This window comes from Pseudorca crassidens, chromosome 8, assembly GCF_039906515.1.
Source record: "Pseudorca crassidens isolate mPseCra1 chromosome 8, mPseCra1.hap1, whole genome shotgun sequence".
Taxonomy (NCBI): Eukaryota; Metazoa; Chordata; class Mammalia; order Artiodactyla; family Delphinidae; genus Pseudorca; species Pseudorca crassidens.
Window position 1 is genome coordinate 83854363 of NC_090303.1, and position 12198 is coordinate 83866560.

At 37.7% G+C, this 12198-nt stretch overlaps 1 protein-coding gene across 2 annotated transcripts in view; it reads left to right on the forward strand.

Annotated features, from left to right (window-relative positions):
- Positions 1-12198, forward strand: part of CALU (calumenin) — a 28286-nt gene that overhangs the window by 9920 nt on the left and 6168 nt on the right. The window contains exons 3-5 of one of the 2 annotated variants that reach the window (XM_067746931.1): positions 4333-4526; positions 8449-8615; positions 9276-9336. In XM_067746931.1, the coding sequence (XP_067603032.1) occupies positions 4333-4526; positions 8449-8615; positions 9276-9336 (422 nt within the window). Of the gene's footprint in view, positions 1-4332; positions 4527-4599; positions 4794-8448; positions 8616-9275; positions 9337-12198 lie in introns of both variants that reach the window. The other variant, XM_067746932.1, reaches the window with a different exon arrangement.

The window sequence follows — 12198 nt, forward strand, 5'->3', positions numbered from 1 at the left end:
GCCAAATACTATAGGACTCAGCTTAAACTGCATCATCTTGACCCCAAAGGAACATTACATGGGGGTTTTCTCAAACCTGTTGCTTTTAATTTTTAAAAACTATCTGTGACCTATTTATTACTGACCATGCCAAGTCTTTGAGTGGATAATAAACTGCAAATTAGACTCCTGGACTGACTAATTTCTGTAGAGTTTATGGTTTCCAAGGATGTCCTTCACCCTCTTTGGTTTCATTGTCAGATATTTGCTTAATCAAAAACAAAACCAAACCAACCTTGCCTTTTTTTTTTTTTAATGTGGACCATTTTTAAAACCTTTATTGAATTTGTTAAAATAGTGCTTCTGGTTTATGTTTTGGTATTTTGGCCGTGAGGCACATGGGATCTTAGCTCCCTGACCAGGGATCGAACCCACACCCCCTGCATTGGAAGGCAATGTCTTAACCACTGGACCGCCAGGGAAGTCCCTCAACCTTGCCTTTTAGAAGGTTGTAATAAGCAGTGGTCTTAATGTCAGAGTATGTGTTGCTATTTCAGTAACAGCTGGGCCATAGTCAGGTTCTGTGGCTCTCTCAGCAGGCATCTTTTTATTTAAAGAGTTGATTTGGTAGAATTCCAGTTGATTATTTCTGAGGATATGAGAAAGTCTTTTTTAGCTCTTTCAAAGCCTTGCTTTTTAAGGAAATGCAGGTTAATTCAGTGAACATTTTCTCCTCAATGAAAGGCTACCATTGGTGTAACTTTCTGAACTATATTCAAGAGATTTGTCTGAAAAGTTATACCACATAGGAATTTCCAAAAATATTTTGCCCATGGATAGTGCTGTGATTAGAAGACGTTATAGGATTTGCTTTGGGTGGTACTTCAAAATAATTATTCTTTCAACGGGTTTTCTGCTAACTGAAGGATATAATATTTGATTCTTAAACACTCACAGAAACAATAAAAAGATTTTGCTGTGTAGAATGAGAAACTCCTAAAACATTTGAAAGTAGATAGAGAAAACAGAAATTTATCAAAGAGTTAGTCTTCTGTTAGGTTGTTTTTCTAACTTTGAGGGACCATGCTCACTTTTAATTTTAATCTTATAACTGTGCTAACATTCCAGGCTGAAAATAGGGATGCATGAGGGCGTTCTCAGTCTTCGTGTCTTGCATAACGTGCATGTCCAGCCTACATTTTGGTCTGCACATGTCTCTGTGCAGAATTACTGTTAAATAATGAAGGGCCCTTAGGTTTGGTGTTCTGGCTCTGTGTAGGTACTGTAATAGCTCTGCTAACAGTCTTCAGTAGAGAGAAAATGTTTCTTTTCGTCATCAGTAAATATCAAAAGTTCAACACATGAGCGACTCCATATTTGATTAGAATAAGATGGTTAAAATCATGTTTTTCATGGAATGTATGAATGAACCAAGTACTATTTTCTTCTCCCAAAATGGAGATAATGGCAAATATTTCCAGTTTATAAGGTGATGTACTGTTGCAAGCAAGAATTCCAGGTGAACTTTTTTTTTCTTTTAACTTACTGTGGCATTTCTAAACATTATTTGGTACGTGACTGTACATCAGAGGTTGGGAACAAGAGTCCCCCTTTTCCATCTATCTAGGAGGCCAGTAACTATTAGGAGATAAGATCATTGTCTATACCTCTAGTTGCAAAAATTCACTACTATTTTTAAATCCTTAGTTATAATACCTAAAAGACTTCAGGAAGCACTTAAAAACAATTTTAATATCCAGTTTTTAGTTCCTTTTTCTTACGAAGAATGTTGACAAATAGAAGATTTTTTCTTGTGTATGTATTCTCAACCCCACCCCCAAGAAGTCTAAATATACTTAATTTTCATTTATGTGTCCTTCAAATGATTATTTATTTTGAGGTGGTGGTCCTCAATAAAGTTTTCACCCGTGATATATTTGCTGTAGAAATGAACTAGAGCAGTTCATCATCCTTTCTTGGGTCACAGGCCCAGTCCCTTTGGCAGTCTAGTGAAAGCTAAGGGCAAGCGCCTACATATGAATATATATAAAATTTTGCTGAAAATTTCTGGAATGTTGTGAACCCTCCTGGAGCCCATTTATTGACCCAGGTTCTTAAAAAGTCAAAGGATTTGTTTGATGCCTTTTGAAATGTAGAGGCATATGTTACCTCTTAGACATAATATAAGATCCACTAGGTACATTGTGTCTGTCGTGGAGTGAGTGCTTATTTAGTGGCGTCATGGATCTGTAGGGTTCTCCAGTATCATAGAAATATAACACCATTAGCTTCATAAATCTACACAGGCTTTCAAAGATCCGAGTTTAGAGCTTCATGCCTAAAATAGGACATGCCCACTCCCAATGTACTTTCACAACTGCCTGCAGGCTGGATAGCTAGCAAGATAGGGATGGCTTTTTTATTTTTAAATGGTTTTGTGGTTATTTTTGTTGTTGTTTTTAAAATATGTTACAGACCATATGTGGCCCACAAAGTGAAAATTTCTCCTTATCTGTCCTTTTTCAGAAAAAGTTTGCTAACCTCTGAATTAAACCATTTGGGATATTTCTGTTGGGATGAATAGAATGGCATTTAGCCAACTTCATTAGGAAAAGCCCATCTTAAACAGTCAGATGCCTTTTTTATCTGAGTGTTCCTTCTCTTTAGGCTGTTTATAATAGCTTAAAATTTTCTTTCGGGAATAAGTACCTTGCCCTTTTTTTCTTAATGGTACAGTGGCAATCTTGGTAGCCAATACCTTACGGACACAAACTGGATCCCAGTATAGATAATGCAGAAGTTTGGGGGCGCTTAAAACTTAACTTATTAATATTGTTAAGATTCTACAGGTTCAAGTTGCAAAAAATTTTTGTCCCGTGTCCATGTAGATAGAGGAGGATATTTGAGGTGACTTCTTACTGCTTTACCTTTTAACATTTTAGAGCAAAAGCTGTAAGATTCTCTGAAGGAAAATGCTTGTTAATTACAAGATTTAAGTAATAGACAATCATGGCTAACAGCATGTCAATATCAAGATGAATTTGTGTTGCTTGTATTCTGTGATTCTAATCACTTTCCAGTGTTGTATTCATGAGATGAATACAAACTGGGGAAAAACATTATTTGCTACCAAATGACAGTCTTTTTCAGTCCTACAAGTAACAGAGCATAGGAGTATGCCAAGATATCAATTCCATTAGAAATTGTTGGGGTTTTTTGTTTGTTTTGTTTTTTTGGCCACACTGTGCGGCATGCCGGATCTTAGTTCCCCACCAGGGATCGAACCTGTGCCCACTGCAGTGGAAGCACGGTGTCTTAACAACTGGACTGCCAGGGAAGTCCCCCATTGGAAGTTTTGATTTAAAGTTCTTGTGACTTTACATAGGCTGTCTTAGCTTCTATAAGTAAGTGACTGCATCTTTAAACAGAAGTTTTCATATCATGCACATATTTTGAAATCCTTAAATAAATCATTTAAAAAATGTCTGTCATTAACATAACAGATCTAGAAGAAAGAAACTCATGGAGGGCAAAGTATATTGATTCTTTAGCTTTGTAGTTTTGCTTTATCATCTGCACCCTAACCCTCTCAGCTTATTAACATTCTCATAATCAGGGATATACATTCTTACCACATTACTTCTTCAGAGCTCTCTGGTTTTGTGGTTATGTGTAAAAATCCAGTTCAAAATAGTGTATAATAAACTGCTAGCCATTTTTAAAAATAAGCATGCTTCTGTCTCTGTGTACCTGTTTTGGGGTTTTAAAAAAAGTAATCTTGACTTTAGGTATAAGTGATCCTGGAACTATATTTGATATCTTTGTATTTTTAACAGAAGTGTTTTGTTTTTTTTTTGTTTTTTTTTTGAAAACACAGCTGAATTTTTTTAAAGTCTGGTTTAAATTTTTGAATTTTTAGAAAACCAAGTCAGTGGTTGTGATCGTTTACCCAGAAATTGAGATTCTCGTAAAAGCAATAAAGAAAAATACAAAGATTTGCGTGTTGTTTGATGCTAAGAGTGGAGAACCCAGATAGGAATGGATATTCATTCACTCCTGAATTCTGACCATCGGCTGAAACCTACCTCTAAAGGGATAGTCTGGATTCACTTTTGGATCCAAGTACACCAGCCATGGACTGTGCTTGCCTTGTCTGGATGGCTCATTTCAGACCAGCAACGGGCACTTAAGAGAAAAATTTTCAATGGCCTGTCTGGCAGTTTTGTTTTGGAAACAATTTTTATTTCCATGCTTTAGCTCTGGGCAACACCTGTGCCCACAGCACACACCTGGCTAAGTCCAGAGCCTAGTGTCCTTTTAACCTCTTGCTGGATTTCTCTGCATTTTCTACAGAAAGATTGTAAGTAAAATAGATGGCGACAAGGACGGGTTTGTCACTGTGGATGAGCTCAAAGACTGGATTAAATTTGCACAAAAGCGCTGGATTTACGAGGATGTAGAGCGACAGTGGAAGGGGCATGACCTCAATGAGGACGGCCTCGTTTCCTGGGAAGAGTATAAAAATGCCACCTACGGCTACGTTTTAGGTAGGTCCCTACTATCTGGGGGAAAAAGCTTTGTGGAGCCGGCACTTTGAAACGTAACTGTTTTGTCTTGTAGAGTGATTGTAGATAAAATAGACGCGGATAAAGATGGGTTTGTGACGGAGGGGGAGCTGAAATCCTGGATTAAGCACGCCCAGAAGAAATACATATATGACAATGTTGAAAACCAATGGCAGGAGTTTGATTTGAATCAAGACGGCTTAATCTCCTGGGATGAGTACAGAAACGTGACTTATGGCACTTACCTGGGTAAGGGGCAAGATGTCAGCCTGGCAGAGACCATGGTCTTGAGTCAAAGAAACAAATGGGTCACACAGTAAAGGAAAGGAAGAAATTATGCGTTTCTGAGATAGTTTGATGCTGAGCTAATTCTCCTTCCCTTTATTAATTTTGAAGTTGTATATTGTGTATTTTTTTAAATTTGTTTTATTTTGGTTTTCTAAGGTCTGACATCTTTTAACATTGTTAGCATTTCAGATATATTTCCCCATTTTTTCTTGCTGTCATCCCGCAGAGAGACCATTTTTGTAGTAGATCTTGTTTAAAAGGCTGCATTGTTCCAACAATGCAAAGCAAGAGGCTTTGAGATGTCTCAAAGCCTGACATGGTCACATTAAAGTGTTGGACCTGAAATTCAAACCAAATTAGATTTCTTTGTAACTGGTGAGAATAGAAGGAAAATTACTGTTTTTCCTTAATAAAATAAAGATCAAATATAATAGCTTTCCTTGATGAAATTTAACTATTTCAGTGTGTCTGCTTACTGAAGTTTAGAAATGAATTATTTCCCATTTGTTTTCTCTGGCACATGAGTTTATCAGCCTGCTTTGCAAATGCTTCAAGGCAAATAAATGTGACTTTGATTGCTTTCTGTTGATTTGGTAGCTTGTATGCTTGGGCCACCTGTTAGTCATTTTCTTTTACTTATTATACTTGCCTGCTGTTGAATGCTAGGTGGCGATCTTACTGAGTTGATGACTTAGGGTGTTTTTGTTAGTGAGATTCCTCTATTGCACATGGTTACAGTTTGAGGCAAGAATGTATAAATGTTACTTCTTGCATCTTTATTCTGGAAATTAAGTAAATTTCTGGGTTAAAGCAGGCATTCTCCATCACCAACTAACAAGCAGTGAGTGTATGATGGTCTGTTTCCCCCCGCTGGATAGCCAGCTGTCCGTGTTAATTACAGGACTGCATGCGTTTCTGTTGAACAGATTTTTATTTCTGTATCAGGCTTGTTCTCATTCCTAAGACTAGAGTGGCAGTCTCTCTCTACGCTTGACACTTACCCAAGAACCAAACATATCCTTCACCCAATTAAAAACACGTGTATTAAAAAGTCAGTGCAGATAGAGAGGCATGCATGCTTCTTGCTCTCTGACTGAGACCCAACACCCTCTGATTTATTTGGAATTAATTATAAATGTAAAGCAGTGGGCAGGCTATTGGTGATCTCAATAGAATGGTGTGTTAATAATCTCAGCTCAGACCTAGTCACTCACTTGCTGTCCAGAATGAATCTTAAACTCTTTGTATGATTATGTGTTGAGAGCTTTGTTGCCTCACAGGGCAAATGATTCAATGTAGTGGGTATTTCTACTGACTGAGACTGCATAAGCTGAAGCTCTGGCTGGAGAAACAATGTCTTTATAAGGCATCTTTCCCTGGAGGCCTGTGGCTGGACAGTACTCGGGGTAATGAGGTGCCTTACAAAAGTGCTGAGGAGTTTTTGTGAAAGCGTGTTCTTGGTTCAGCTGAGTTCGGGTATAAATCACTTTAGCTTTTAGTCTGCTTTCCACAAAAGGAGCATTAACCCTGTCTCTGCCACAAGTAAAATGTGAGATACTACGATCCACCCTGCCTCCACCAGAACTAGACCAAGAGCCTACCCAGGCCAGATAGCCCAGTAAACTGGTGCTTAAGACAGACAATGGCACTCTGAGCAGTGATGATAGGCACGTGAGTTTAGTCATTAAAAATAAAGTTTAAAAAAATAAAAATAAAGTTTTAAAGCTTCCTTTTTCATCCTTATATATGTGCATGTTATCGGGCTACTTGATTCCAGTCACCATGGTTTAACTAAGGAGAGAAGGGCTCTTAGCTAAGAATCTACTCTTAATATATAAGTTGTCTTCTGTTATCTTTCTTATTTATGTTACATAGTTTGTACTGAAGCTTTATTTGTTTAGAAGAAATGACTTAGTATCTGAGAAAGATCGTACTTTCCTTAAATTCTTTGTCTCTAACCTGTTACGGCTTTGAGTATACACGTATGCGGTCCACAAAGCCTCATGATTCAGTCAACTATCTGACTAAATTTTGACACTCAACAAAGAATGAAGCTTCAAGTTGCTCACCTCTCAAAATAGAGCAGTAGTTTATTGTTGTTGTTTTTAACTGTGCTTAAAGTATGGAAAGATTGAACTACAGTATCGAAAGTCAGCAGTGTAATGTTATTAAGGGACCCTGTGGGTCATTTTTATAAAACTAGTGCTGTATCTTTTTTAAAATTTGACCAATATGTTGTAGGAACAATCATTTCTTACCTTTAATATGGTGTCTTTTCCTTTCAAAATATCTTCACATGTTACCTTATTAGGTCCATACAGCAACTCAGATTGAAAAGGGTTTTTTTTCCTTTTCTGCCATTAACTCCACATTTTTTCAACTTAAAGAAACAAAATTTCATTTTTCTAGATTCTTACGGAGAGACTAACTACTGCTTGTGCAGTTCAACATCCTAACAGATGGATAAATCCAAATTTAATTTGGTTGTAATTTAATATTTATCTTTTGTAACAGCTTTATTGAAGTATAACTGACATACGATACACTGCACGTATTTAAAATGCACAGTTGATGAGTTTTGACAGATGTATGTATCGGTGAGCTCATCACTGCAATCGAAGTAAATGAACATTTCCATCACCCCAAACAGTTTCCTTGTGTCCCTTTATAATCCTCAAGGCACCACTGATCTGTTTTCTGTAACTCGAATTTATTTGCATTTTCTAGAATTTTACAAAAATTGGGTAGGAGGGGTAGTGAACAGTATTTGTATCTCATGGTATATTTCTGAGTTGGCTTAAGAAACTAAAGTGTGACCATTCAAAGTGGTGTTGTTCTGGTACTTGAATCCAGATGGCCTATAATGGGATAGAAGGCCTTTGATGTCTGGCTTCTTTTGGTGGGGGGCAGGGGGGTGCTGCATTGTGCGGCTTGTGGGATTTTAGTTCTGCTGACCAGGGACTGAACCCAGGCCCCCGGCAGTGAGAGCTCAGAGTCCTAACCTCTGGACTGCCGGGGAATTTCTGATATCTGGCTTTTTAATGAGACCCTAATGTTTAATCGACATAGCAGTGGCTAACATTCATTAAAAGCCAACTCTGTGCCAGGCACTGTTCTAGCACTTAACTTCTATTTATTTGCTTAGTTAGCCTCATAACAATCCTATGAGGCCAGCACTGTTATTATCTCCATTTTACAGATGAGTAAATTGAAGTACAGTTAAGTTACTTGCCCAAGGTCACATGGCTAAGAAGTGGTAGAGTTAGGATTCAAACTCAGTATGACTTTAGAACCACCGCTGCCCCTTGGATATATCTAGAAAACTCAAGCTCTGTGGTTGCCCCAAGAGCAGTGACAGTGAAGCATTACATAACGGATTACACAGTCCAGGAGCCAGGGTTCCATGTTGAATGGCAAGCATTTGCATTCAACTCAGACCTGATTTTGAGGTCTTTGATTACCAAAACTGAATGTCTTTATACTGCTGCAATTTTACCTGAGTAATCAAGAATTAATTCTTCAGTGCTTGGTTTATCTTTCTTGGAAATTGATTCCCCATACATTTTCATGTTTTCTGGAAGTCTTTTAAGATTTGACCTAAATTTTTCTTTTCTAGATGATCCAGACCCTGATGATGGATTTAACTATAAACAGATGATGGTTAGAGATGAGCGGAGGTTTAAAATGGCAGACAAGGATGGAGACCTCATTGCCACAAAGGAGGAATTCACAGCTTTCCTGCACCCTGAGGAGTATGACTACATGAAGGATATAGTAGTACAGGTGGGTGGGGTGAGAGCAAGGATTCTCAATGGAAACTTTCTCTTTTTGTTGCTTACACTTTCCTCTTTAGCCTTTCCTCTGTATTTAGAAGAATGACTTGCTATACAAGTGCTGGCCAGATTGAGTCCAAGCTCTGTCACTCTGTTTTTCTGTGATCTCGATGGTGCTTTAAGCTTTCTGTTTAGTATGACAATATGTACCATCAGATTGTGTATTTTGCGATTCATTGGTGGCTTTGTACTGTAAGCATGAGGGGAAATCCTATTTTTTAAACTATCAGGCACTGGGTAATGACAGTGATACTAAAGAATTTTCACAGAAGACAGTTACTGATAAAACATAGACTATAGCTGTAGATGTACTCACTGGTCACATCTCCTGTTAGAGTTAAGCATGACTAGGGCTACCAGATCATCATGGGCTTGATGGGGTAGTTCACTATTAAGTGTTCCTTCAAGAAGACTTAGTTATTTTAAGCTGAAGCGTAAAAAATTGATAATATTTTACCATTCTTTCAGCTAGAAAAACCACAATTTCCTATGGATTAACCATACCCACACACATCTACATAAACGTGTGTGTGTGTGTTTTAATGAATGACAAATAATTGCCTAAACTAACTCATCCAGATACTAAGTCTAATTACTCTCTTCTGTTTAGGAAACAATGGAAGATATAGATAAGAATGCTGATGGTTTCATTGATCTGGAGGAGTATATTGGTAAGTCTGTTTCTAGTGTTTTTCTTAGAAGAAGCTGAGAAGCTTTGGAAGATATGTTCACCAACAGAAACAATTTACCCCATGGGTCAACTCTCAGCACATCGTTAAGTCAGACCGGTGTGAGGAATAGGGGGTCATGATAAAGTGTCTGTAGCAGCACTGGCAAATCAGAATGTAAATGTGAGCCACATATATAATTTTAACTTTTCTAATAGCCACATCAAAAACAATAAAAGGAAACAGATGAAATTTATTTCAATAGTGTATTTTATTTAGCCTAAGATTCCAAAATACTATAATTTCAACATTTTATCAATATAACTCATTGAGGGTTTTTTTTCCTACAAATCTTCAAAAGTTTATTTTACACTAAAGCACATTTCAGTTTGGACCAGTCACATTTCAAGTCCTCAGTAGCCCCATGTGGCCAGTGGCTACTGTAGTGGACAGCACTGAAATAGTACATCCCAGATGCCCTGTGGAATTGACAGTAAGGAGTTGCAGGGAGCCTAGACTGGCATTAGGAAACGGAAATAGGACAAAAGAGACAGTTGGATGACTAAGAGCTGTTGATTCCTCTTAGTCTTTCCTTTTCGCTGTATTCTATTCATGTTTTCTGTCTAGATTCTCTAATTTGTTTCCTTTCGTCTTTTTTTTAAAAATCACTCCTTTCTGCCATTTTTCCTTTTAGTTGTCTGGTTTTGTTTTCTTTTCTTTTCCTTTTTCTTTCTTTTTTTACTTTTTTGACCACACCTCGGCTTGTGGGATCTTAGTTCCCTGACCAAGGATCGAACCCTTGCTCTCAGCAATGAAAGCTCAGAGTCCTAACCACTGGCCTGCCAGGGAATTCCCAGTTGTCTGTTTATTTTAGATGCTACTATACCTTCAAATTGTCTGATTATTTTAGATGCTATACCTTTCTCTCAAGTAAAGCTTTTTTGGCCATGCCGTGCAGCATGTGGGATCTTAGTTCTCCAACCAGGGATCGAACCCGTGCCCCCTGCAGTGGAAGTGCAAAATAATTTCAAGATTTTCCCATTGCTTTAAAAAAAGGAGCTGCCTCTTAGCAAGTAGTTGAGCAAATTGTTACACAATTAGTGTGATGGAAATTAGCATAAGTAAAGGAGAAGAGATGGAAGATACTACAGATGTCTTTGTTACAAATGTTATTCCATTTTAAAAGATATTAGATAATTTTATATTTCCAATTATTATTTTTACTCATAGTAACTTAATTCTAGTGCACCACTGGTTTTGTGTTTCATAAGACAATTTGTTTTTAGGCTTCTGATCTTTACCTGGAATGTTTATTTTAAGTGTGAAAGGGAGACTTAAGCCCTTACCTCTATCCCTGTATGTCACTTCAGTCCATTGAACAAGTCACTCCTTTACTCAAATTTTGTCTAATTATACCTGCTATTTATTTTCTAGAGTTATTCCAGTTGAATTACTCCTTGAATACTCTTTTCTTCTAAGACTCCATGATGTACTTTGAGAGGGGTAAGCAGTGGGAAGATGGAATTTTTTTCCAAAATGATTTTTTTAGTGGAGTTCATCAGCACAGTGGAAATAAATGCCTGGGTGCATTTACTGAGCCCATTTCAAAGTCGACTGTTTCTTTTTTTTAATATTTTATCTTTTAATTCTTGGTTTTTGCCATTTTATCACCATTGCTAAAACGGAGGAACTCATTTTGAACCTCTTGAGAGGAATTAAGTTTTATAACAGTTAAGTACTATCATTTACCAAGCACTGGGGCCAAATAAAGAGATACTTCTATCTCCCTCCCATCGTATAGATCAATTGTTTCTTGAAACTACTGAAACTATCAACTGTGTGTGTATGACTTTGTTTTGCAAATCATCAACTAATGCAAACGCTTTTACATCTTGGGTGCCGGGCTTTGTAAAGCTAAAAAGTCTCCCAAACAGTATCTTCCAGTTTCTAGGGGTATGCTAGTTTCTGCCCTGTTGAGAGGAAAGATCAAAAAGAAACAAAGGGTCTTTGCCTCTTACATTTAGCATTAATAAGTCCCCAGAGTTATACTGTTGAGCCATTTAAATTTATTACACAGCATTGCAAGCATACACAAAATTAAATAGAATAGTATAATGAATCCCCTGTACTTACGCCCAGTCACAGCAGCCATCAACCCATGGCCAATCCTTTTAAATCCATATCCACGTCTTACCTCCTTTATTATTTTGAAGTAAATCCTAATCAGCATCTCATTTCATCTGTAAACATTTGGTTATATCTCTCTTAAGATACATATGTATCTCTAAAAATTTTTAAATAAAAGCTCAAAAAATTAGTAATTCCTTAATATCATTATATAGGTTGAATTTTTTTTAATTGTATTTGTTTGTTTGTTTGTTTATTTATGGCCATGTTGGGTCTTCGTTTCTGTGTGAGGACTTTCTCTAGTTGCAGCGAGCGGGGGCCACTCTTCATCACCGTGCGCGGACCTCTTGCTCTCACAACCTCTCTTGTTGCGGAGCACAAGCTTCAGACGCACAGGCTCAGTAGTTGTGGCTCATGGGCCTAGTTGCTCCGCGGCATGTGGGATCTTCCCAGACCAGGGCTTGAACCCATGTCCCCTGCATTGGCAGGCAGATTGTCAACAGCTGTGCCACCAGGGAAGCCCAGGTTGAATTTTTTAATAGAAAATTAAATAGTATTAATTCTTATCCTTACTTTTCTAGCTTTAAGATGCACTTACATTACGTTGTATATTCTAGCTTCTATTAAAAGCATGTCTTTCAGGAAATTCCCTGGTGGTCCAGTGGTTAGGACTTGGCACTTTCACTGCAGGGACCGGGTTTGACCCCTGGTTGGGGAACTAAGATCCCGAATGCCGTG